Here is a 27492-nt window from a genome sequence, read left to right as displayed (position 1 = left end):
ATCTGATCATTTCAAGCATTTGTGCTTTCAGCACAGAGAGGTAGAAAACATCCAGGAAACCGGCCCTTGAGGAACCGGATTGAAGACCCCTGCCGTAGATGAATTGATATGGGTCTGTGCAGCGTCCTCGTCATTCGCCCCTCAGGCCATGAGGCGTTCCGATAGTTTTATGTGAATGTGAATCACCCAGAAAAAGTGTTCACCAGTCGGGTGATCGCTCACTATGCTGATGTTTGCCTTGGACATTTTCGAAGGATTGTTAAAAGCCGACAACAGCAAACATTTTTGGATCAGTTCTTTACAAAATGTCCGGCAAAAACCACTTCTGAGAGAGAACATAAACTAAAGAGGGCAAAAAAATCATGAGGATACAGTTAAAAGTTGAATGACATTCATTTGTATGCTTTGTTTTTTTTTCATTATGCACAACCGTCACTCTACTGACCAAATTTTCTAGTTAAGAAATTTCTTCCAGAACCAATTAATTGCGTAACTAGAGGTACTGTACTGCTTATCTATTGACCAATATTTGGTACATGACTGCTAGCATGCTAAAGAAGGTGGCCAGTATTTGCCAACTGCCAAAAGAAAGTTGAAAAAGAAATGGAAAAAGATGAGGTTAGAGCCATGGCAACTGACGTATTGATAGCTTAGCATTCGGCTTCTGCCACGACAAAGATTTACTATATACAGCAACAAATGGTACCATATCTAACCAGGATTCTACGTTCAGCCACACTGTGACACAGCCTTCTAGTTGAGGTAAGTCATTTTAAACTAAAAATACAATCTTTTCAATATTTAGAAGTAAAACTTTTGAATCCAACCGAAATTTCCTCGCTGCCGACAACACGATGAGACAACAGGGATTTTGGGTGCGAGTCCGAGCTCTAGTTTTAATAGGTACAAGTCATACTTGAGAATACTGTAACTCACAGGAAGAACCTAACTGTGAAAATTATACGATTGATAGTTTTAAGTAAATTGTAAATTATTTTACCATTGGGTTTTAGCTCCCTTGCAATGCAGATTATTATATCATCCTAAATCAGTGAACGCATTTAAGTGATTATTAAATAACAAATGTCTCTGAGAAGAACACTGAAGTGCGGAAGAGCTGTTGGATTAAAAAAACAAAAAACATTTATGCCACCATTATAGTGGCTAAAGTGATCATTTATCGGAATCATCTTTATATTGAGATAAGAAATGTAAAAAAATTACAGTTAACAGGCACCAAATGTTTTTCTTAAAAAAATGTACAATACTGTATCAGCAACCTTACGTACAGTCCTTTTTGCACATCAAAAATTGACAGCAGCAACCAAAATGAATTTTATGCATGCAAAATCTTACAAAATATACATGATGTCACTCCCCCCCCCCACTGGTTAATCAGTCAGTCATAAGTAAGCTCATGAGGTCAGAATTTGAACTCACCCTTTCTATGTCCGGCCAGCGATCTCACATTACTCTCATCCGCCACTGAGGGGGAGGGGAGAGAGAGAGAGAGAGAGAGAGAGAGAGAGAGAGAGAGAGAGAGAGAGAGAGAGAGAGAGAGAGAGAGAGAGAGAGAGAGAGAGAGAGAGAGAGAGAGAATGAGAGAGAGAGAGAGAGAGAGAGAGGTAACTTTATATGCAACTGTAGTCCAACATCTGATTGCGGTGAGTCCAGAAGCCTCAGGTGTGAGAGGATTCCCTCACAAAAATGACCACAGACATTATGGGGTAGGAACCATGCTAAGCGACACCCAATTCAGTCTGACATGATTACGGGTAGTCACCACATGTGGACCACCACAGGAGACAATAATGGGTTTTCAATTATTTGCTTTCTTTCTGAAGTCATGATTTTAATTCTTTATGAGGTCAATTTTCTCAGAGGGTAAATCACTGGGAAACTAGAGAAGGGTCATTCCATCTCAGATTGCTGAGAAAAAAAAACCCATAAAACGCATCCCTTCCAATTAGGTGTGAGGGTAATTCATAGCACAGAAAGCCCGAATTTCAAATTTCATCTTGATTGCATTACCAGTTGCTGAGATATCCTTGACAGCCGAATTTTAAATTGTCCTTTCTCAGCGACTTCTGGTCTGATTGCAAAAGCCAAGGTATCTCGGGAAAGGTGAAATCATACGGAATCCTAATCTGGCATTTGCTTTTGCATCAGAGTACTGTTGTCATAAATGACCTGAAAGGAAGTTTGTAATTAAGCATCCACAGCTATTTTTGAAGAAAGAAAGAAATGGAACTGCAATATCTTCCCAACAGACTGAAATGTACAAATTTGACTTTCTTTAAAAGAAAAAAAATAAGGGGAAATATTAAAACCTGAAAAAGGAGGGGTTCACTCATTGAGTGAACTGAGGCTAAATAACCCAGAATTGGGGAGGTTGAAATGATAACAAGTATTTGTCTGCCTGTACCATAGTGGAAATGTAAAAATGTAAATCCTCCTTTCATCTCCAATTTATTGTATATATTACATTGAGGTATTTATAACATATGAGGATCTGGTCATGTTGCTTCTACATCTGTTGATGATCAAGTGCTTGTAAAAACAGACTCAGGAATTGCACTAGTCATTGTGTAGAATGTGTGTGTGTGTGTGTGTGTGTGTGTGTGTGTGCGTGTGCGTGTGCGTACGTGCATGCGTGTATTTTCTTAAGTATGTACTTCAGCTCTGGTCAATACACTTGAAGCTTAAGGCCTTCTAGGTCAACAAAGGGAGTTCACCTGTTTCAGGCAAGTGGTATTTAATAAAAGTCGGCCTGTACAAGACCGCTGACAAAGCCAGACACATGAGACTGAAAAGCCTTGAGAGGTGCACTGCTCACAAGCGGAGGTACATTCTTGCTCCAGCCAAGATGCAAAAGCAATGAACAGAAGTAGAGAGTTATCATGGAGGAAACACAACAAATTGAGAATGGCCAAAGATTGAGACAGACCAGGGGGGTGAGTGGAGTGGGCGTCAGTGGGGGCGGGACAGAGAGAGAGTGTTGGAAAGCCACCCAGGTCCAAAATGAAAAGGCAATCAAGCTTGGGTGGCAGAGGCGTAGGCTGTAGGAAGAAAGCCAATCTGCGGAACCTAATGAAGCAGGATTGGAAGACAGTCATAGGAGATAATTTCAGAGGAGCTGCTTTCACAGCGAGCAAGGGCTGAACAGGTGAGAAAGACAGCCGATGTTTAATGACAATGGATTGAACAGAGGGTTGGTAAAAACAACCCAACTGGAAAACACTGTAGTGGGGGTCATTAAATGTCATCAAGCAATTAACCTTAGTTTTCATTTTTAATGTGCGCACGAAAATCCTGTGTCTCCCAGTCACATGCATGTACAAGGTTAGATCCCTCAAGATAAGGGGTCTGTCTGCATATCCCAATAAAGAAATGCACTGATCAGAGATGATGGCGTACGAGCTCACCCATGTCCATGCTTTTGGATTCTCGATTTCGAGTTTTGCTGTCTCTGTAGCTGGCCTTTCGGGCATCCGGGAAACGCTCCCTGCAAAACAGACACCCGGCCTCAAAACACAACTTTCTCAGGATGGCAGCAGCCAGATACCAAAGCTGCCCTCAAGCAAGGAAATTTGATAAATATTAAATTCAACACCACTCAGACTATCAACGATATACTGCAAATACATCCATGCATCAATCGTCCTCACGAGGGTCACCGTTGCGTTCGCCCCTATCCCAGCTGACTTCGGACAGTCGGCGGGGTACACCCCGAACTGGTTGCCAGCCAATCGCGAGTTCATTTGTTCATGTCACAACACCAGAGCAAGATGTTGATTATAGGGCTGTCACTGTTAAATATATTTGGGGACTTAATCGATTATTCTATTACCCCCATCAATTAGCTGAAGAATCGGATACATTTTATGTTAAAATGCACTGGTGGTCTACTGGTCAGCACGTCGGGCTCACAGTGCAGGTGTGCAGGGTTCGATTCTGGCACCGGCCTTCTTGTGTGGAGTTTGCATGTTCTCCCCGGGCCTGTGTGGGTTTTCTCCGGGTGTTTCGGGGTTAATGGAAGACTCTATATTGTCCCTAGGTGTGATTGTTGTTCGTCTAGGTGTGATACAAAAGTGGTTAGAACTGCAAGACTGTCCGTGTTTTATGTTATGTGTTGTGTTTATTATTTTACTTTGTGTTAACTGTTTTGTTAAGCGCTTTGTTACAGCTGCCGCTGTTGTGAAAAATTGTGTTATAAATCAGCATGTATTGTATTGTATTGTCTATGTGTGCCCTGTGAATGGCTGGGTGTTCCCCGCCTTCTGCCCGAAGACAGCTGGGATTGGTTCCAGCACGCCCGCGCCCCTCGCCAGCATAAACAGATTAGCAAATGGATGGGTGGATGGATTAGAGTGCATTGCAAAACCATGATTTTCCCTGTTTTCTGTTTACTGCCAATTATTGTTGTTTATTTGGTATTGTTTCGTGATTATAAAAATCACGAAACAATGAGGCCATCTCACATGAGAGGAAGCGATGCACTCACTAACCCTTTTGATACGGGTTCTGTTACGAGTTGGTCATTGCATTCTAAAATGATAGAAAATGTTTGCAAATGTCTCATTTAGCTTAAACTCCAAAGATGATAAGTCTGCTTTCATGAAATCAGAGAATAATTACAGTAGAGAAGCTGAACTCAGAGGATTCTGACATAATTAAATTTAACAATTATGTAGACAATGCCAGTGGCATTTGTGGGTGTTAAGTGTCCTCTGTATCTGGATGGGCAGCTCTGGTAAGGAAGGTGAGGGAGAACTTGTAAAGGGTGATTGTTGGGTCCCCTCAATGCTCACCATACATAAGCCACTGTTTTGGTGGGCCCAGAAGATGGACGGGTTTCGGCAAGCATACAAGAGGATTTTTTTCATATGGCGACGCTGAGGATTCACCCAGCTAACAATTATGCCTTTCTGTCATTCCATGTATGTTTTGGGTAAATGTGACGGGCTATTCTTTGCCAGAGGATATCGATGAATCCCCCAAATTCTTTCCTCCTATAATTCTTTTAATTACAGAACTAAAGAAATATCAACAATATTCCACCGAATTTTAAGTCCATCAATGAGTGAAACGAGCTTCAGTGGCTAATATTTTCCTAACTTTCCAGCGGTTGATGCAGTTCAAGGTTACGGTGTAGGTGACCCTGAAAAGGTATACATATTCACAATACGCATGTTTACAACCACATGGTGCTCGGGCCTTGTGTGTGATTTAGCAGTGTGACGATGGTGCAGTGTGACATGTGGGGACACCTGAAGTGAGAGAGAATGACAGCTGGGTCTCGACTCATTTCCTTCCTTGTACCCATGGAAGGCGCCTGGTGGAAACCTTCCTTGGAATCTTCCTGATTGTTGCCATAGAGACTATGGTTGCCATTGGTGGTTGCATCAGGATATGGACCTAAAGAGAATCACAGACAACATTTGTTTGCTGGCCAGAGCACATTTTGCCACAAGAGTTATACTTGTAACAAGGTGTTAAAAAAGCGCCACAAAAACAGATCAATCAAAAATGAATACCTGGGACCGCATACTGCAAAAATGAACTTTAAAAAAATCAAATAAAATACACAGACATGTAGAGAGGACAAGCCTATATGTACCCCGCGCCCCCCCCCCAAAAAAACAAACTCAAAACAAAAATCTAAAATGACCGCACAAAACTAAAACACACTAAAGAATGATTTCCATGCAAACGTACGTTTCGTACGAGTTTCGTTCATCCTTCAACTTTTCCTTAAATCATAAACCCCAGACGGGGAAACAAGGCCTTCATATTCCTGTTGTAAAATCTTTTGTGTTCACCCCCCACCCCCGTGCACAAAATTACTGCCAATACAACCGCTGCCATAATCGGATGGAGATCTGACAATGCGAGGAGGCTCTTTAGCTCCCAGCAGACAGGGGGAATCAAGAATGAATACAAATCGATCTGGAAGTCTTTTTTGTTGTTGTTTGAACTCAATTACACATTTGCAGCAAATGACTATTTATGTAAATCAGGCAATTACATCGACATCATTCCAAGGTCAGATCTATTTCACACCAAAAGTTAATGCAGCTTGCTCGTGACTTCCTCTTTTGCCAAGACAAAGACACCCGACTGAGGCTTAGATATTCATTCATTAATTTTCCGAAGCGCTTATCCTCATCATGTGAACACAAAATGTCAACATTGCTTGAAAGGAATGTAATATACTTGTAAAACGGACAGTTAGAAGGTGTGGGTTCAAGCCTCTGCTTGGGCTTTTGCGTGTAGAGTTGACATGATCTCCCTGTGCTTCAGTGAGTTCTCTACAGGTAGTCCAGCATTTTCCCGTGGTCCAATAACATGTACAATATGTTGGTTTTATTGAATATACTCAATTGTCCAGAGGTGGAATTTGAGTGTGAACGGTTGTCTATTCGGTGGTTGACAGGAGATCAGTTCAGGGTGTAGCCCATCCGTCTCTTGCACCAAGTAAGCTGTGAAAGGCTCCACCTTCCCTGTGACCCTGATCTAGATAAGCGGGATTGAAGATGAATGGTTGATAGGTCCAAATGTAGCGCATAACAATGCTTGAATGGCTGCTCAAGTGGCGTGAGTGAAAAAAAAACAAAAAAACAACACTGTCAAATGCTTTGACAAACACATGTTGACGTACATGCTGTGCACACTCAGTCGCAGATAACGGGAGAACACAAACACTCAGTGTTGTGACAGTTCAAATGGAGCAATATTTTTTATGGTCGAGCAAAGTCAAGTGTGCACTCACCATTGCCGGCCCCACCATACAAATACTTGTCAGCGAGACTGCCGCCGTTGAGCCCAGAGGGTCGAGAAGCCTCCTGGTAGGCCCGGTGGCGCTGAGGCTCCTGGAAAATCAAGTACAAAGAAGAGAAGCAAAGATGACAAACACGAATATTAAAGGCTCACGTGCAAGAATACGCGCTGCGTGCAAACCAGACTTATTTCAAAAATGGATGATGTTGACTGAAACATCACAAGATTAGAGTTACTCATTTTATTACCGAGTAGGATTGGCCTGTGGGATTTATTTCTTTTGTTAACTGCATCGAAGCTGAAGACTGGATATATGCAAATCATGTGAATCAGTGACATTCTGAAGTTTATGTTTATTGCTGTGATCCAGGATTAAGTTTAGATATTTGGTGATATTAGCTTTAGATTTACAGTTACTTTGCTCAGCTCATCAATTGACATGGGAGCAATGCTTTTTTTTATGTTCTATGTAGATTTAGACCGAGACTGTCAATTTGGAAGACATTTGCAGGGTCGAAAAGTGAAAATAAATAGAAACAGCCTGGTCGGTGTATTGGGAGGAGCTCACAGCTCTACAACTTCCATTAGAATACATTTTTTTAGATTAAGACCATATATGAATTTAATTTAAAAAAAAAACAAGAACAACAACAACAGAAATGCTTCCCACTTGTAAAGTAGAAAGGGATTTTCATGTCATCAATGTGTGGACTGTCAACGAAACCTACCCATCATGAACATCCATCAATTTTCTAATGAGCCTTACAAGGGTCACGTGCATGCTAGAGCCTATGACAGCCGTCTCGGGGCAGTAGGCGGGGTACACCCTCAACTGGTTGCCAGCCAATCTCAGGGCACACATAGACGAACAACAATCACACCTCGAGACACTTTTGAGCGTTCCATTAAGCTGCCATGAATGTTGTTTTTCTACGCGGGAGGAAACCGGAGAAAACCCACGCACGCAGGGGGAGAACGTGCTAATTCCACACGGGAAGTGCAGAGGCCCGCAATTGAACCAGACATCTCTGAGTTGGGAGGCAGACGTGCTAACTAGTCGACCACCGTGCCGCTTCATGACAATAAAGTACCGGTATTCCAAAAACGTTTTGTCACAAACAAGCCCACAGCAACGAGTGTTGAACAAATTCACCCTTTGACAGACGTCATCAACATGTAACTGCAATTAATTCAAAGTCTGACAATAAGCATCTCCGCCAGGGCCTCATTCCCGCTGGTCCCTCCCTGGCTCTATCTACCTATCTACACAACGTAAAGAAATTAAGATTCTTTTTTTCCCCACAGAATGCATGCAAACACGCTACGCAGACGACCCCCTCCACAACAACAAAGAAACCTCCCACCTTCTGAAGACGGAGACACCGGACTGATGAGGATTAAATAAGCTTCTCCCGGACAAATAGATGTGCAGCTGTCACAAGCAGTACACAACAAGCCATAAAATAATGAAAGGTTTCCCTATCACAAGGGTCCCAAGGGTATCATTATTAACGACTGTATCTGCTGTCAGTCACTTTTCAGATTGGTGGGAAATTTCTGACAGTACCACTGACACCTTAATCATTGCTCGCACGCTCCCAAACAAACGGACGGCCCGAGGCGAAGCAGACAATCCCGTCATCAGAGCGTATCTCAATCCCACCACAACTCGTAAAAAGGAGGGGATCCATCTATTCGGCTAGATGCATTCGCCGCATGCGTACATCAGGCTTCTTGAGGCTTAGAGCGCATCTAAAAAGTCAACACACTCCGGCTGAAATGCCAGGCTTATATAACAAACCAGACCGAGATAAATAATTGCCAAACCTTTTCCACAAATAATGTGACCTATAACCTGTACAATTCTACTGACTTTTTGAAGAAGAGGGCAAATGAAATGAAACTGGTTACATATGTTTACACACCCAAAACAGGATTTGGCTGCATTCAGAATTAACTTCACACTCAAATGCATGCATGGGCCACCTCTAAAGGTGCCTTTGATTGACCTAAAGTAAATATCAGCTATTTGAGTACATGCTTACAAACAGTTTTTTTTTTTGCTTTCTAAGAGAAGTGTAAAGGACGCCTAATTTCCAACTGTTCACTATTCTCTCCACCTTGCCAAAGGCCTCAGTATCAGCTGAAGAAAAAAATAGAGCCACAGAGCATGATGCTGCCACCACCAAGCGTCACCATAGGGTGGTATGATTTTGGTAAAAACATATTTTGTGTTTGCATCAAACATACCTTATGGAATTTTGGGCAAAAAGTTCAACATTCGTCTCATTTGACCAAAACTAAATCTCTCAGTCACGACGGAAAATGTAGTGGTAAAAATATGTCCGCTATTTATTTTTCCGGACACGGCGGCCCGTACGTCGACTGATTATTGTGTCGGCCTCACAATGCAGAGGTGCAGGGTTCGATTCCGGCTACGGGCTTACTGTGTGGAGTTTGCATGGGTGGGTTTTCTCCGGGTACTCCGGTTTCCTCCCACATTCCAAAAACATGGGTGTCAGGTATATGGAACACTGTCATTGCCCCGTCTATGCGTGCCCTGCAATTGGCTGGCAACCAGTTTAGGGTGTCCCTCACCTAAAGACAGCTGGGATAGGCTGCAGCATGCCCCGTGCTTCATGTGAGGATTAGCGGACCAGAAAATTTACTTTTAACACACTGTTTTACAGCAACAATGTGCCGCAGTTAGCTTCCTTTTGCTAGGAGTTGTGTTGCTCTGAAAGTTTAAAAGTATGCATATGTAAAAACGGGAGATGTGAAAACTGATTTATTCACCGGGCACACCCAGACTACCTAAACGGGCAATCTGGCTGAGCATGTCAAACGGGTAAAAGGGCAAAATAACTGTGCAATTCATTTAGCATATTTCGACATAAATGTGCAAAACACTCGGTGGGGTAGGTGTAAATAGTTGAATATAGTATGTGCAATTTAGCCTGCAAAATATCCAGGTTTAGTTTGCCTCTTCCACTGATATTATTATATATATTATTATATATTGTCAAACTTCATTTCGTAGTGGTGTACTAAATTTTCAATGGTGAAAACCGTCAGCGCTACACAAAATGTGAACCCTTCATTTAAATAGGACAGTCTCTGCAACTTTATGCTTGCTGCCAATTAAACTGCAATTTTAGTAGATCACGAGCCCACCAATAGCTGTGGCAATCTGTTGAATTGAACATGCAATCTAGGGCCCACCGTTAGGATCTGAGTACGTAAATCAAACCCACATTTTTATGGATGTGCATACCAAAGGAAAGGGCAGAAAAGGGTTGGAGAGAGAACAGATGATCATTTAATAGGTAAAAAGTGCAAATTGTGAAACTGTGGCTGAAAAACCCAGGGCAAAATAAACCAGCATGCAGGAGTCTTTGGATTACCTTTATTAAAAGAGGAATGGAGAATAGGCAGAATAGAAAGCAGAGAAACTGAAGGCTGGAGGTCCCCCGGGAAAAAATAGTGAAGAGAATAGTGGCTAACAGGCTTATAGATAACAGTGATGTGAGAGGTGATGAGAATGTCATGAGCAAAGATCATTTCCATGCATTACAAGTGGACAGGAGAGGAGCTGCATACAAAGCCAAGAATTGTTTATGCAAGCTTGCTTATGGGCAAAGCCTTTGAAAATCACGCATCTACGAGTCCACATGCACACGCATGCACACACACACAAACGGATAAAAGCGTCCACCGAAAACCCGTAGGTGATGTTGTCAAGTGAGAGCGCGGTTGTATGCGTAGTAATGCAAGTGTGTGTCTCTGTATCTCTGCGTGCTTGCTTCACTGCTATGGGGGGGCGGGTCGCCGTACATCTGGCCGGCCATTGCCCGGATGTCTTCTGTGTACGCGTTCCTCTTCGAGCTGCCATGAGGGTGGACCAGAGTGTGACAGTGAGGGCCACTGTGACCGTGTGTGTAATCGAGTGCGATTTCTGTTTGCATGTGTGTGTGTCCGTGTGCGCGGCTGTACTCCATGTTCCTCATGACTTCCGCAGTTCTCGGAAAGCTCCTCGGCGTGAAGGCATGAGACGCAAACTCATGGGCGGGTCCGTAGCCGCTGACCTCCCCCCTGTATTCAACGTTAGCCTGCGCGAGACCAAATGTGTAACAACTGCGCCTCTCCCTATGGCTCAAGACGTGGCTGGGATGTGCCTCCACTGGCCTCTGTGTGCAATTCTGCCGGTGGCCATGAGGTAGTGGCTCAGACGCTCGCCTACACGGTGTTGGTAGGAGGGAGGAGCGCTGTGGATGAGGCGGCGGGCTGATGCTGGCCTCTTGTACCTGATTGTCGGAAGACTGATGAAGGGTGGCTCGATTGGTGGCGGCGTTCATGGCATTGGACTGTCCCTGCGAGGAAAAAGAATAAAAGAAATGTATTTTCTTTTTCCAGAAATTCTGTGTAATTCTGAGGAAAAAAAGATATATAACTTCATCCTGCATGGAGGAATAAGAAGTACCTCCCTGCCTTTCTATACAAGGATAATTATCACCAAAGTTAACTGTCTTTAGCGGGGTTTTCCCTAACATTCCCAGAGATGCTTCTGAATGACTTTTGGGGTGTTTGAATATAACTGTACCCTTCATGTTTGTTAAATGAACATCTTTACAGAATAATGAACAAGGTTCTGTTCTTTATAACATGGCATTTTAGCGATATGTATATATAAAATTGAAGAAAAAAACCCCCAACGGAACATAAAAATAAAATGCATGCAAATACTCCATCGAGCAACAGTGTACTAAAAAAATCTAAACATCGAGAAGCAGCGTACAAAAACAAATCAAAGCGGAAGACAAAAGGAAAAACCTGAGCTGCGTCACAGCCGATGCACATCATGAACATTCGTAACACTTGTGAAACCCTCTCCTGCCTCAAATCAATTTCGGAAAATTACCGCGGGGCAAGAAAAAAGCGAGGTGGTTTTTATTTTTGTTTTTTGGACTAAATTGTCGTCGTCAAGCAATGGTGGTGGGCACAACACATAATCATCAAGACAATGAATCGTCACCTCAACTCTGGATGCTCGCAGCACCACAAGCTGGATGGTGCCCCGGGCGTTGCCCTCCGACGACATGGAGCGCCTCAGCGTCTCCATGGCGGCATGGTTGGACAGTCCAAGCAGCGCTTCACCATTGACCGCAATCAGCTGGTCATTTACTCTCAGCCGGCCGTCCTGCGGGAAGAAGTTGGTGATGATGTTAACAGGAAAGCCGGCCAGCTGACATGAAGAACACGTCAAATGAAAAACAAACAATGTGCAGAATAAAAATAGAAGGGAGAGGCTGACTAAAAGGTGATGGCGAGATAATTGTGGAGCCGGAGCGCCATGATAAATATATAGCCCGACTAATGGAAGAGCCTCTGTGGGCACTAGATCATGTTTAAGTGCTACAAAGCAGCCACTTGTGAAGAGCCAACGTAGAGAAGATGAGGAAAAGAAAGTGAGGTATGAAATAAGTGAGGCGTTGACAGAGTGTGATGGGGATGGTAATGCACGGAGAAAAATGAATCAAAGGACAAACGAGATGAGAAGACACAATTAAGGGGGTGGCGTTATGAATGGTCCATTAAGATAAGATAAGATAAGATATCCTTTATTCGTCCCACACTGGGGAAATTTACAGCCTCCAGCAGCAAGAATGTATGTATAAAGAAGAAAGGAGAAAGAGAAAAAAAACAACAACAAAGATCTTTCAATTAAATACAATATGAACACAATGGATAAATCGCAGTACTATTTACAATTTTACTTCACATAATTTAATTATTATTATTATTATGATTGTTATTTTTTTTATTATTTATTATCATTATGGCCAGTGCTGACGTTTGACCCCGCTTCGTTAAGTGGAAATAATTTGCAATCAGGTTAAAAAAATTAGGTCTCCGAAACATTTTTAAATCCTCTTTTTCACCTAGCTATTTAAAAAAATTACTTCATTTGTTGTTGTTGTTGTTCTTTTAATGTTTCTTTTAATCTGTTTAAATGTTGTCAATGTACAGCTTAGTAAGTTTTGTAAGCTACTTTTGTTTTCTTTGCTTTGCTTGTGAATGTCGTTAACCATTGTGTTTGCAAGTGCACGTAGGTGTTTAGTCTTTGCTTGTGTGAAGCACAATGAGTTGCCTGCTGTATGAAATGTTCAATATAAATAAAGCTGCATTGGCAATCGTCAGGCACCATCTGGACTGATGTTGAAGGTAGGGGTGGTAACGCACCGAGAAAAATGAATATATTAAAAAATAAATACAAAAACTAAAAACACTCATACACTAGCACATAACAAAAAAGGCCTGAACGACACACAATGACTGATTTTCTGGTCCCATGAAAGCCGTTATATAAATCTAAGCCATAATCTTGCGTAATTGAAGATGAGGCAGTAGAGTAAGATAAGCTAAGATATCCTTTTATTTGTCCCACACTGGGAAATTTAAAGTCTACAGCAGCAAGATTGTGGGTAGAAAGAAGAAAGAAGGAAAAACAAAGTGTTTGCATTCACAAAATAAATGTTAGAGTTTCTATGTACATCGTTCAATTAAGTGCAATATAAATATATATATAGATAAGGTGGCTGTGCCATTTACAATTGTTTTTCACCTCACATCATTGTATTTTTTATTCAGCAGCCTGACAGCAGTCGATAGGAACGAGCGGCAGTATCTCTCCTTCTTGCAGCGCGGGTTTAACGGTCTCTGGCTGAGGGAGCTACCTAGTGCTGTCAGGGCGGGCTGGAGGGCGTGGGAGGGACTGTCCATCGTAACTTTTAGCTTAGCTAACAACCTCCTGTTGCTCAGCTCCTCCAGAGTGTCTAGGGAGCAGCCCTAACGTGGAGGTTACCCCCATTTAAATCAGAGTCAGACCAGGTCTGCTTAACTCTGTGTAACAATACAATACAATACAATACAATACAATACAATACAATACAATACATGCTGATTTATATAGCACATTCACAACAGCGGCAACTGTAACAAAGCACTTAACAAAACAGTTTACATAAAGTAAAATAATAAACACAACACATAACATAAAACACGGACAGTCATGCAGTTCTAACCACGTTTCCATCACACGCTTTGTTGTTTGAAGCAGTTTGAGATGAAAGAGGAGAGAAGCAAAGTTTCCTTTAACCAGTGGATCAGAGACGTCAAGCTCAAAATGTGCACACGTCAGCTACAAGCTAAGTTTCAAAGTCAACAAGAAGCTGTAGCATCCATTGACGAAAAAAGAGATTGATTCACTTCTCCTGTCTCATGGAAATCCATTTCAATTCCAAGCGGCGACTCAAGGTTCCAAATACGCATCGGCGCTCTGCGCCACCGCTCCTCTCTCCTCATCCTCAACTTCAGCAGCCATCCATTCAGCCGCACCAACGCCGACTGTCCAACAGCGCCGACATAGCCACTGAACAAAACGGGGTTGTGAAAAATGCTGCCCATTACTGGCGCAAAAAACACAAGCGCCCCAGGTCTGTCCAGCACCGACAGTCAATGGCGCCGACATTCCTCCCAATCAAAATCTGTGCTGAGTACAGGCGTGCTGCCAAGAAGGCGCAACCACCAAAGCATAGATACTTCTCCTTTGACGAATGTTGTGGCCAAAAAACGCTGAAAACAGTCCATATCAGGTCCGCACGATTAAACAACAAACAACATGTGACAAAACAAAAGACAAAAACACCAAAAAAGAACAAGAACAAAAAGAAGAAAAAAGCAAGGCTCTCGAAGAGCACTTGCCGAAGGCTGCCTACTCGGGCGCCATCTTGGGGAACATTTAATACTGTATTTGTATTTCTACACGTGGGTTGTTGTACATGTTCATTGAACGTAAAGGGTCAGATTGAATATTTATCACTTGAAATGTAGTTGCAAACAGGCAAAAAGCAACAGACAGAAGAGGCGTGAAACGAGCCTACATTTTCTTGAGTTCTCTTTTGAGTAGACATGAAAAAGATGTGGATCAGACATAAACTGGAACAACTTTTTTCCAATGCATTTCAGAGAAATAGGTTCGTTCTCAACAGAAGTCTTCTTTTCATCTCATCCCCTCTGCCTGCTGAGTGACGGTTAGCATGACATTTCTCGACGGAACCTGGCGTCCCCTCCTCCGCCTGAGCCTGCCGCCGTAAAGTCTCATTGGGAGCCTGCGCTGCTTTTCATTAGCATGCATCAATACTGAAGGAGAGAAACGCAAGCCCTCGAATATTTTGATCCCAATGAGTGTTTCCACATTTCATTAGTTTCTCCCACTTTGCCCTTCTAAATCTTTTCCATCTTTTCTGTTGTGTGACACTGCTTATTTCTCTACTCCCTCACTCCTGTCATCTCTTTTTCAATGCTTTTCTTCCTCTTGTGTGGTATCTCGTCCCAGAAACCTGCTTTGCCCGTCTGTTATTGGGCCATTCTGTTTGAGTGCAATCTGCAAAGGCAGCTGTCAGAAAAACTACTTCTGAAGCTACTTTAGGGAGCTCCTGTCTAGCTTCCCTGATCCCAGACCAGCCATTTATCTTCAACGCCACACTCTTTGCGGTGTGCTTCCTTATAATGTGCAACAGATCTGAGAGCAGCAAAGAAGGGGCAAGGGGGGGGGGGGGGGGCTGACATGTTAAACGTAGGGGCCAAGTGGCAAAATCTCCAAACTGCTGAAATGCGTAGGGGGGGCGGGGGGGTTCTTATGATAGACTCACAACTAGAAGTGTGTGCTGAATGATCAAGATAAGATGGCTGCAGAGTTGATGAGACATGGACCCTTGAGGTCAATGGTGGTCAAGGGTCTGCACAAGAGATGCCCTGCATAGGGAGAGGAGCTATGGCATCAGTGAAAGACAGGAAGAAAGACAAAGAGAGGACAAGGGTGGGAAAGAAGCAGTTGACAGGAAACACAGAGGAAAAGAGAAAATGGCAAAAGCCAGACAAATGAATGAACAATGGCAAGGGTAATGGCTTGACAAATGAGCAATCCATCACAAGATGTTCTTCAAACCTTGTATTTGTCGTGTACGTGTATTTTTGACTGATTGATTAATTCATGACAGACAAAATACAACATTAAAAATATAATTTGTTTCATCAAACTTTTTTTGGGGGGGGGAGGCATGCACAAATGTGCAACACAACATTTCAGTTTTTTTTTGACCCATCTAAATATGGTATAAAGATGGTAGAGAGGTACTTCATATTTAACTTTTAGTCTGTTTAGATCTGGACGCGGACATTTTGAGGTTTCAACAGTTCCCGAATGTTTTTAAAATGCCACATTTAATGAATGTGTTACAGGGAGGTCCGCTAGGAGTTCAAGCCAGCCCGAAGGATGAATTTAAAAGGAAGACAACACGACAGCGATCCTGCAGTAGCATGTTGTGTTGAGACAGCCATTACGAAATAAATTTGGCCAGGCTTTTTCTGTCACACACGCCAGGCTATGCCAGGGATCTATTTTGCCCAATTTGTGTGCACAGGTGCCCTTTCACAATGTGGTGAAAAGAATTGTATAACCAACCAAAAACTCTAAAAACCATATGTATCAAAAATACGTGGTAAAAATGTTCACGAGTGCACGCTGGGCTCCATTTACTTGACTGCGAGTCGTAGCCGAGGCTGCCTCAGCGGTCATCCAACCCGCCAGTCATGGCCCCGCCTCGGGCGAAGCGACTCCCTCTTGGATGCCGGCGTCCCATGACGGACGAACCCTGCATTTTCCTTTTTAACTGTATTTTTACCTTCCTTGCTGGACCCTGTAATTTTGTGAACTAAATCAACATGGATTACAGTTTAAATTGATGAGTTCTAAAAACCTTTTACCACACAGTCAAGGTCTGAGACGAGAACGCAACCAGACAAGATGGAGTTTTGTGTGGTCTGGTACTGCGATTTATCCATTTGTGTTCATATTGTATTTAATTGAAAGATGTTTGTTGTTTTTTTTCTCTTTCTCCTTTCTTCTTTCTACATACATTCTTGCTGCTGGAGGCTATAAATTTCCCAGTGTGGGACGAATAAAGGATATCTTATCTTATATGGCGTATCATTGGCAAAAACAAGAATACAAGACTATTTTATTTTATTGTAATATTTTCTGGGTGAATCTATCCTATGGAAAAAATATCATGACAGGCCTACCAATAAATAATGTAAATACAGTCAGTTCATTGAAGAAAATGACATCATTTTTATGAAACCGGGCAGCTTCTATTCCACTAGGCTTAGCAGGTTTTCTGGGCGAAACCCTGGACAACCATATCAAGATTTTTCCTGTACTTGTATTACTTTGCCTTGAAACAAATGGGAAAAGACACCAAATTATTGCCATTTCTATTACAAACCTCAACTCTGATGATGTCATGTTGTGTAAAACATAAAAAAACAAAAACAACAGAATAATATGATTTTTTTATCCAAACTATATTCAACTGAATACACTACAAAGACAATATTTTGTACGTTCAAATTGATGAACAATGTTTTATTTTTGGGGTTGGCGAGGGTTAAATACTGTCTGACGTCTAATTTGATGTCAACAAGAAGTTCCAATAATGCCTGAACAGGGGCTGCAAAAGACTGGGTAAGTTGAGGAACGCTAAAAAGAAAACTGTTTGGAACATTTCACAGATCAACAAGTTCAGTGGAAAGATTCATCACTTTGTTAACAACTGCATGAGCAAATAGTCTAATAGTTTCTCAATGTACAGTTCCAACAAATATTAGGATTTCATCATCTCCGGGCCATAATGGCTCATGTCCTTCGATTCCTCATGGGGTACTGAATCAAAACCCGACATCAGTATGAAAAGGATATCAACACATGGGCTAAGGAACACGTCAGAACACCAATTTCAGTAAATACAGTTCGGTTTTCCATCCATAAGAGGAGCTTTACAGTCGACTATGCAAAGCAATAGCCATTTATCAACAACACCCATAAACAGTGCGGGCTTCTCTCAGCCCATGGTCATTGAAGAGGGACTGATGCAAAGGAGAAAGAGTGTTCTGTGGTCTGACGAGCCCAATGTTTTGAGAAATTGTGGACATCATGCCCTTACGAGCCAAAAAGGAAAAGGTCCTTCAGGATTGTTTCACGCTCAAAATTCAAAAGCTAGCACCTATGATGATGTGGGGGTTGATTAGTTAACTTGCTCATTAGTGAAGGCACAATAAATGCTGAAAGATCCGTCAGGGGACATCGCTGCTTATTTCAGCAAGACAATGCCAAGCAACATTGTGCATGTGTCACAACAGTGTGGTGTCATAGTAAAAGAGCGCAACGACAAGAGTGGCCTGCCAGCAGACCCGACGTGTCTCTCATTGAAAATGTGTGGTGCACATCCCAGTGACCCTTAAAAGGATCAGAGGTGTGGCTAACGAATGGATGGATGGTTGCCGCCGGCTTTTTAAAAATGTGTTTCAGGTGTAAAATTCAAAATGTGTGAATATTTGTAAACTAAATATTTAAATAAATAAATACAAATAGTGTATCCGTTTGAACATTAAATATCGTGCCTTTGTACGGTATTCAGTTGAATATGGGTACAAACAAATCTGCAAACCTCTGTACTGTATTCTGTTTTTATTTACGTTTTATTTAAGATCCTGTGACTATTGACCCTAATCATATTTCAAAGTTTTTACTCAGCTGAGCAATAAATGTGGTTGAAAATGTTACTTTAGCAGGTCAGTCAAAAGAGATGATGTACCTTGTAGGCAGCGCCTCCATGGATTATGGACTTGATGAAAATGCCCAAGTCCTCGCCAGTCTCTCTAGACTTGTTGCCCTTCAAGCTGACTCCAAGGCCGGCGGAACCCGTCTCGTTCAGTGGCACTTCATACATCAGCTGCTCCCTGCCGTCCTCCAACACCAGATTTCCAGCATCTTCACCTTTCTAAAAGAGGGAGAAAGATGGACGGCGGAAGCCCCAGTGTATGAATGACATTTAGAAAGATTAAAGCTCCATAGCCCACTTTTAATAAACACAGCTGTGTATGATCGCTGAAGCTTGAGCTCCGAGTCAAATGCACTAATTGATCTTCTGACACTTCACTGGTTCTACTCAAAATAGAAATACTGTATTGGGATTGAAAGGAAGTACGGGCTGAAGGTGGCTCATTTTGGAAAAAACACAAGCCAGAAGTTGAGGGGGGAACCAGGTGTTTCATACTGAGAAGAGAGATGAAGGTGCAGAGTAAAAAGTAGAGGTTATTCCGTTTTGAAATGAAAGGCGTAGATGGGAAGCGAGCCATCTTTAAAGGAAACATAATAACCTTTTCTTACTTCCTCCTAGAGCACAGTGGAGGAGGAACGGTGGGTGGGGGGACACAGAGGAGCATTTAAACGTGATAAGCCATCCCTGAGGTATTCACGCTTCTATCGCTCAATGCTGATTCTTTACATTTTATCTCCCAATCCCTCCCTTCTCTCATCCTCTTTGTCCCCAGGCCCGACTCTCTCGCTCTCTTCTGACTACTTTCTCACTTGACTACAATGTTAAGAGAACGACCGTGGAGACGGCAACGGCGGCCAACGTTGAGACGAGGTTAAGAATTATCAACAGCAGAAGGGAAGGAAACTATCTGCCATGAGAGCGTGGCAAAATGGAGTGCAAGCGAAAAGCAGCGGGTTGCATCGCCTACCACATCGCCCACAAACCTAACGCCGCATAACATCTATCTCTCGCTTTCGCTGTGTGTACCCATATATTCGTACATGCACGCACGCGCACACACACACACACACACACACACACACACACACACACACACACACACACACACACACACACACACACACACACACACACACACACACACACACACACACACACACACACACACACACACACACACACACACAAACAGCGATCGAGTGGTTAGTATGTATGCCTCACAGTGTACACAGGTGGAGGGTTCGGTTTCTAGGCCCCGGTCTTCCTATGTGGGGTTTGCATGTCCTATGTGTGCCCTGCGATTGGCTGGTAACCACGTCGGGGTGCATCCTGCATACTGCCCAAGACGGTGTAGTGTGCAGAGTATTTACTCCATTTGTGAAAATGCTTCTTGAGCCTTTAAATGGAAGCCTGCTTGTTTTCTTTCCTTGTTCAAGGCTCCACTTCTGCAGGTAAAAGCCACTGGCCTTGTTCAACTTTCTCGTGCTGCCCCAGTTGTCATAGTAACAAACGCCATCTGTACCCGAGTAGAACACGTACTGTTAATGTTTCCTCATTTCATGAGAAGGGACAGCCTCCTCAAAACAGACTAAATTTTGTGAGGCTTAAAAAATACAGAGTGAAGTCTACTAGAAGTGTTCACCCTTGGTTTATTCTGACAGACACCTGGAAAGTGGTTTAAGTTGAAGAAATGCATCATCATTTAAATGATTATGATATCACTGCTACACAATTAGCATAATGTCAAATTAATACACTTTGGACAGTCTGCATTACCGCTACCCCAGGGGTGCCCAAACTTTTTGGACCGAAGATCTACTTTTCGATCAACTAACATCCCGGGATCTACCCTTACCGGCACGCGCGCACACGAACACGCACACACGCGCGCACGCCATGATGAGAAACAGCCTGAAACGGAGGCATGCCACGCGCTTTTGCAGCCTGTTAACTATCGTAGCTCACACATACCGCTTTAAAGTGCTTTCCTGGGCCCTCCAAGATTCCTATTCCTTGCTCGTGCCCTCGGTGAATTGTACACGAAACAAACTCTAAATGAGAATCATGACGATAAATGATCAGAGCGCAACAGCTCTGATCACAAGCTGCAATTGCAAACTGCTGAGCGCTAACAACATCCCGTGACGTAATCACACGCCAACGTGAATTTAAGATTTACCTGCTTTATTTTATTTCTTAAATGTTTTTTTTTTGTGAAAATGAGACTGATGATTAGTGTGCAGTGTATGTTAACACACAAAATATATTACTAACATGGTCAAAGACACACAAATGGTTGTTTGTTTGTTTTTCTCCTCGACACTCCTCTGATCTACTTGGGACCTGTCTTAGATCTACCGGTAGATCAGGATCTACCTAATAGGCCCCCCTGTGCTACCCCTTCATTGGTACATATTGTTAGTTTAGACATACAAACCACATAAATGCATGACACAATGAATAGCCCATTAAATATTGGAGCATAAAAAAGGCCAATCATGGACCGATTCCTTTTCTGGAAAAAAAACGTCTTAATTTTTGTGACATATTTTTGACGATGATATGCAAAAACAGCCTTTAAAAAGCCACTCATACAAGAATTTTAGTACAGGCTTTTTTTTTAATCAACAAAGCATGCTAGGATCTGTCAAAACCAGCTGAATTACAAATTACAAAAGGCCACACAAACAGTTTATTTGTTGAAGCTTACTGCTGATGTGACACCAAGGCTCAGTGGTGGTACACTCAATACTATATGGGCCCCTAATGTTCTTTGCTTGAGGGCACGCTGCGTCTCTGGGGTGGCTGGGACCGCGTGGCTCCGATGTGCGACCCCGTGCTCCCTCCACTAACGGCCCTCAGCAATGGATTTTGCACAAGTTTGAATCCAGAAGACAGACCACCCTCTTAAATGCCCAAATGACAGACAGAGTTTTTTGTCCCCTCTGGGTCGGTGGTGTGGAGTGAATGGTACACTGCGATGACACACAGAGGCTTTTGACGTGGAGGATTTCTAGATGAGGGTAATGGTTGGGTGGGGGAAGCTTCAAAGCTGCAGGATTAGTGATGAGAGTGACATTCAATTAAGATGAGATCTCGCTGTGTGCCAGAGCAGCGTCGGAGCTTCCAATTAATCGCCTTAATGTCTGCTTCGATGGTGCGTTACACCTTTGCCACACAATGAGAAGTGGGGAAAGCTAAATGAGTGATTGAAAAGAACAATGTCGGGATTCACTGTGGGTGGTGGCAAAGTGGTGGCTTTGGCTGACGTTGACAAGATGGAAAAGTACCGGTGCTGCAAAGTCACATTCTGCCTGGCGAACTCCTTTCCTGCGAACTGACCTGAGCTTGCAGGCTGAGGTTCAACCATGTGCAGAGTGACCCCTCCATCCTGTCATTTGGGGGGGAAAAAAGCATGCAGACACTCCGAGTACAACTCACCCCATAACAAATCACCTAGTTTATCTCCAGCAGAAATGTGGGCAGGAATACTTTTTTCTTTGGTTGAGTGGAGCGTGCTCGCAAGTGCACGAGAAGGACTACAAATTTGCTGTCCATTTCTACTGGAATGAAATAAAAATTTACGGTTACTCCACTGACTGAAAGGGACTCACAGCTTGGTTGAGCGCTTTTGGCGTGCTGCGCGCATGAAACGTCAATAGTCACTATTATAACAAATCAATCAGCAGCTCGGCTCGTTCTTCACGACAAGTCTACTTGGACATGGGAGATAAAAGCAAATGTATGAAAGCTGGAGCGAAGAAAATAAATCACAAGGTAATTTGGCATCGGTGTGAGGAACTGAGCGATGGAACCCTTTTAGCCAAATGACATGGTCTTTAACTGCTGAATCAGCAAGTGTCCCTTTTTGCAGTGAACGACTTTAAGGCTGTGAGAAATAGCTTGTGAAAGTGTGTCTGCGTGGGTATGGGTGTGTGTACGCACTTAGGGACATGAAAATAACTTTCAGGTAATGCACCCTGCTGCAAATCGGCTAGCTCTCGCAAGGCCCCACCAAATTCTACAGCCTTTGAGGAGACAAGAGTGAAGGCATGCTCTCTCATGCCTCTCCCATCCTTTAAGTCTCTCTCTCTCTCTCTCTCTCTCTCTATGTACAAAATCAAGCAACCTTTAGATAAAGACGAGTCTCTTCAAAGTGCACTTGTTATACCGAGAGTGGCGGACCATTAACGAGAGAAAATTCCTTTCGTGCGCTTTTAAGGTACTGTGAGATGAGTTTGACTGCGTTTTTCATGCAGTCTATTGCCTATAATGACTTCCAGATGATATTAGGTATTAGGTGCTTAGAAAAGTGTGCGAACCACGAAGAACAGAGAAAAAAAGGTGCAGAACCGGTAATCCACATCTAGCGTGTGTGTGTGTGTTCTTTGTTATCGCCCATGAGAATGTCAAAAGGTGCCCTCTGAACCCTTCAGCCAGAACAGGTGAAGGTTCTGTCATCACCCGTTGTGTGCCAACATGCGTGGCTTTGCTCGCACACTTCCTGTGGGACTGCTGTGGCTTGTGTGTGACTTCCTCTGGCATGGCTGAGTCAACAAACCATAGTGGGAGAGGAAAGCTGGAGCGTGTTCTGCATATGTCTTGCATGTCCGTCCATGTGGCGTGTTTTTAGAAAAAGGGCTATAAACATAAAGGCGTTTGATCCTTTGAGGGGGGAAGGGGTAAAGTTGCACAATGTGCAGGAAATGGTTAAAAAAAACACACACACACAAATGCTACAAAAGGGAGCGCGGGATGGGAGGAGACATTGGGGACAAAAGTAAAAAGCATCAGGGAGAAAAAAGAGTAAGTGAGCAGGTCAAGGATGCCGCTGCATTATTCCTTACCAGTTCCCGTGGCAGGAAGACGTCCTCCTGTCGGGCCACTATCACACAAACACTTTCTCCCTGTTTGGTACTGCGCAGCATGGCCACAAGTTCCTCTTGGCTGCGGCCCGTCATGTCCATTCCGTTCACCTATGCACATTCGCAACGCAGCTGATAAAGCCGACCTTCCACTGGCAAAGTTTCACTTACAGAACAGCTAAGTTTAAGGTGCTTTAACAGAATAACATTTAAGAAAAGCATTATCATATTTCCATTTGCATCATCGAACTGTGTCAGTCAAAGTAAGCCAGAACATTATTTCCAGGAGCTGCAGTGATTCTCATACACAGTTCAAACAGCGAGGGTGGCAAAGAGTCTGCTGACAATGAATTTCTGACCAGATCCATTGTCGTACCTCAAGGATGCGGTCACCGGGCTGCAGGCGCCCATCTTTGATTGCTGCACCGCGCTGCAGTATATTCTTCACCAGAATTGGTCCAGGCCCACTAGAAGTCGAGTCCCGAGTGACCACAGTGAAGCCCAGACCTTCTGCACCTGCAGGAGGAAAATCAGAATTCACCTTGGCAAGTTTCATCATCTTGAGGTTTTTAAAGCATTTTGTAGCAAAGTATCTTGTCAAACAATTGTGATATTTTGTGGGGTGTGCAAAATATAAATCCGGTACCCATATTTTTGTGACCAAAGTTTGAACAGTGTCGAACCACAAGGTATCACTGCATCTATTTATTGATGTCCCTCTTCTCTCTCTCTTTATTTTCAACTCAGGCAGTAGTACTCTTTCAAGTGACTTTTGACTCTGCTCCACTCATCCTGAGAAAAATAAATGTGGGTGAACATAACTGAAGTCCTTTGGTTGATGCCACCTTTGGGCAACTAATACGTCCAGATTCGTCCAACTATAAAATGAGGGCAATGTATTGTGAAAAGTTGCAGTCACAAAGTGGACATTCATCCATCCATTTTCTATACGGCATGTTCTCATTTGTGCTGCAAATAACTGGAGCCTACGCAAGCTAAATTCAGGAGGGAGGCGCTGCCCTTCCTGGACTGGTCACCAGCCAATCGAAGGGCACATCAGCAAACAATTTTTGCAATGCAAACCACGCCACCTGCCTGACATGCATACAGCCCGCCTGTCAAACGTTTCGACACACGTTGCCATTCCGCAGCATGAGAATGTGTGCCCATACGTAGGCAGTACGAGCTTTTGGCCAGACAATGGTTTTGTACTCGACAAAGGTTTCTTGTTTAGAATCTTCTGAAGGGACTCGTTTCAATCTTTGAGAAACATGGAGACATTTCCCTCCTTGCCGGATTAGCCAGTCTGCCTTTAATTTCACGTGTGAGCAGGCCTTGCTGTGCCTGATGAGGGGCGGTAACAAAAAAGATGGTTCGAGGTTAGAGAGCAGAATATGGGAGATATAACTCAGCTCTTCTCTCCCCTGAGATGCAGCGGGATTTCCACAGATTTTCCCCCAGACCGAGAGCCAGCGTCTCTCTCCGTGCGTATACAAGAGAATGTGTGCCTCTAAGGCCACACACAGGCACGAGCCATTAACCCCGAGGAGCCTATTGCACCATGCTCCTTATTTCATAGCCTTGCAAACCCAAAACTATCAGCGATATGTGCCGTGCTTGCTGTCTGTGTGTTGTGTCTGTGTGTTGGTGTGTGTAGAGAGAGCAAAGCCAGTGTGGCAGCACACGATGCTATCTGGTCTGTGCTCTAAGCCTCTGCCTGCCCTACATTAGCGCATCTAAACCCTGCTGCCTGTCAATCACAAAGAGGGAGAAAAAAAGGCTGTGGCTGAGTGAGAAAGCATTAGAACCCCATAATATTCTCCGCTCTGGTCAGGTGAAAGACAGGGAAAGTGAAAATTAAGCAAAAGATGGATGGAAGTGCAAAAAATGCTGTTAAAAAATAAAAGATAATAAAAAAGCAATGAAAACCCTTCAAAGGCAGCAGCCAAATTCTTTCCTCTTCATTTTGAGACCTTCAAGTAAAATATGGCCAGGACAGTGTGACGGTGGTAAACGCCAATGCTGCACAGTTGTGAGGTTTTATGTTCATGTTTCGTGTCCAGCATTCCTGTGTGGAATTTGTATCTTGTGATTGCTTCTTCGACAATGCTGTATATGTGCACTGCAATTTGCTGGCAATCAGTTCAGGGTGTACCTCACCCTCTTGCCCAAAGTCAGCAGTGAAAGGCTCAAGCCCCCCGCCCCCGTGACCCAGAAGACAAGCCGAATAAAAAATAAACATGCATCAATTGCCACTATTACGCTTAAAGGCTATCTCGTGTAGATGTTGATTGCAAGATAAAGACTACAGGATAGAGAGATTAGTACATATAAAAAAGGGTGGGCAAACTTCTGTTCTCAAGGGCCACTTTGGATTTTTAAAAGGGGTACCTAAGTAAAATTCTTTGGTGAGTATACTTTCACATGCGGCTGACTTGGGGCCCTGGCCGATTCACACCCACTGCGCAGCTAGTCCCAAACCCAGATTGAGTGGGGGGATCAGAAACCATAAGGAAGGGTACTGTCAGGAAGGGCATCCAGTGTAAAACACTGCCACATGTCATGCGAGTGCATCACTTCGGTGACTTTTGATGGGACAAACCAAAATTTGCATTTAACAACTACAGTGCATGAATGAGTGCATTTTAATACACCGATTCTATGGAAAACACAACTACATCAATTAAGCAAATATTACAGAACTGATATTAAGCATCAATATCTGGTGGGCTTGAACAGAGTATGTTGTATGTGGCCAGCGGGTATAATTTGCCCCCCACTGGTTTTAAGTCTAATAACAAAACAAGTTAAGATGAAGAAACAGAATGTACCTTTCGTCAGGTCGATTTTGATTCTCTTGCCACTTTTCTTGTTTGTAAGGTTGGCTGGGCCCGGCACACCGGATCTCTGACTGGCCGGAGGGCTCTGCCTGCGGCTCCATGGGGGGGAAATGCTAGCTTTTGGTGGTACTTGAGGTGTGGGAGAAATTATTTCTGACTGGGAGTTGCCATACTGAGAATCTGCTGAAAGTGGGTTCACAGGAGTTGCCGTTGGGTTAAGCAGAGTTGGCTCTGGTGTTTTGGCACCTGTAGTTTGATGTCTTAAGCTTTCTTTGGGTTTGGGATCTTGTTTGGCCATGGGTTGGAGATCTATTTTATCACGAGCCACAACTGGACTCTTCACTTTCAAGTCTTTGCTGTCGCCACTGAAGAGGTGACCGATCAGGCCCTTCTCGTAGCGTGGTTTGTTGGCAACAGGGACAACTTCCAACTGCATAGAAGGGGATGACAAAGCCTGGCGGAACACTTCCTGTGAACTAAAAGAAGAGAAAATGGGGATGAGCAATCAATCTATCTATCAATTCATCCATCCATGTAATTATTTAAAATGAAGTTGGGAGGAGACATGAAACTGAGGATAACATGCAAATAAATGGAGAGCAGATGAGTGTTTGTGAACCATGCCAACATTGCCAAGTATCAAAAGGAATTTGACAGGCAAAAAATAAGAGAAAAAAAGACATGGAAGGTACAGTAAATGAGACTTATGTTTTCTTAAATGAGCTGACACTAAGAAGAGGAAGAAGAGAAGAACAACCAGGGCAGGGGATTGCGGGTGAGTGCTCGCTCTAGAGAGAAACGTATTAGGACGCACACTAAATAGACCGAAAATGAGGATTTTTTTTTTCCAGAAAACTGAGTGACAGGTAAAGTATCAGGCTACAGCAATGGTGGATGGGCTTTTCTGGTTTTAGCTCTTAATGAAATCCTTGAGACTTAATCCCAGAGTTGTTTTCCAATGGCCGGTTCAATTTTTCCATTACATCAATTGTTTATTTATTTATTTTACTTTGTCAGAGCTGTGGAAAGGGACTTTATAGTGAATTAAAGGAGGCTTTTTGCTTTACGTTTCAGACACAGCCTGCAATTTACATGACCAAATGTCATGAAGTATGGTTAGCGATATTCAATAAGAATTCTTAATCCAGAAATTAAATACTATTAAAACATCTCCAAGTACATCTCAATAAAAATAATACGGTGGCAGGCAGATGATATCGAAACATCAGCTCTGGGATGGTATTCTATTTCCTGCAAAAAAAATTTAAGCAGAAACTCTCCTACCACATGCAAGTTCAATGTATGGAAGAATTGTGAAGCTGCTAT

General features: G+C 43.2%; 1 protein-coding gene across 3 annotated transcripts in view; it reads right to left on the bottom strand.

Moving 5' to 3' along the window:
• pard3ba (par-3 family cell polarity regulator beta a) overlaps positions 1-27492 on the bottom strand; it is a 144607-nt gene that overhangs the window by 65132 nt on the left and 51983 nt on the right. For 2 of the 3 annotated variants that reach the window (XM_052058704.1, XM_052058706.1), the window contains exons 8-17: positions 26158-26642; positions 23703-23842; positions 23309-23437; positions 18495-18680; positions 11813-11977; positions 11085-11150; positions 6773-6872; positions 5271-5418; positions 3426-3505; positions 1441-1485 (exon numbers count right to left, since the gene is read on the bottom strand). In XM_052058704.1, the coding sequence (XP_051914664.1) occupies positions 1441-1485; positions 3426-3505; positions 5271-5418; positions 6773-6872; positions 11085-11150; positions 11813-11977; positions 18495-18680; positions 23309-23437; positions 23703-23842; positions 26158-26642 (1544 nt within the window). The remainder of the gene's footprint in view (positions 1-1440; positions 1486-3425; positions 3506-5270; positions 5419-6772; positions 6873-11084; positions 11151-11812; positions 11978-18494; positions 18681-23308; positions 23438-23702; positions 23843-26157; positions 26643-27492) is intronic. The other variant, XM_052058705.1, reaches the window with a different exon arrangement.

The sequence above is a fragment of the Hippocampus zosterae genome, chromosome 2 (genome assembly GCF_025434085.1).
Source record: "Hippocampus zosterae strain Florida chromosome 2, ASM2543408v3, whole genome shotgun sequence".
Classification (NCBI taxonomy): domain Eukaryota; kingdom Metazoa; phylum Chordata; class Actinopteri; order Syngnathiformes; family Syngnathidae; genus Hippocampus; species Hippocampus zosterae.
Note: the sequence above shows the minus strand (reverse complement) of the source record. Positions and strands in the feature narration are given on the sequence as shown.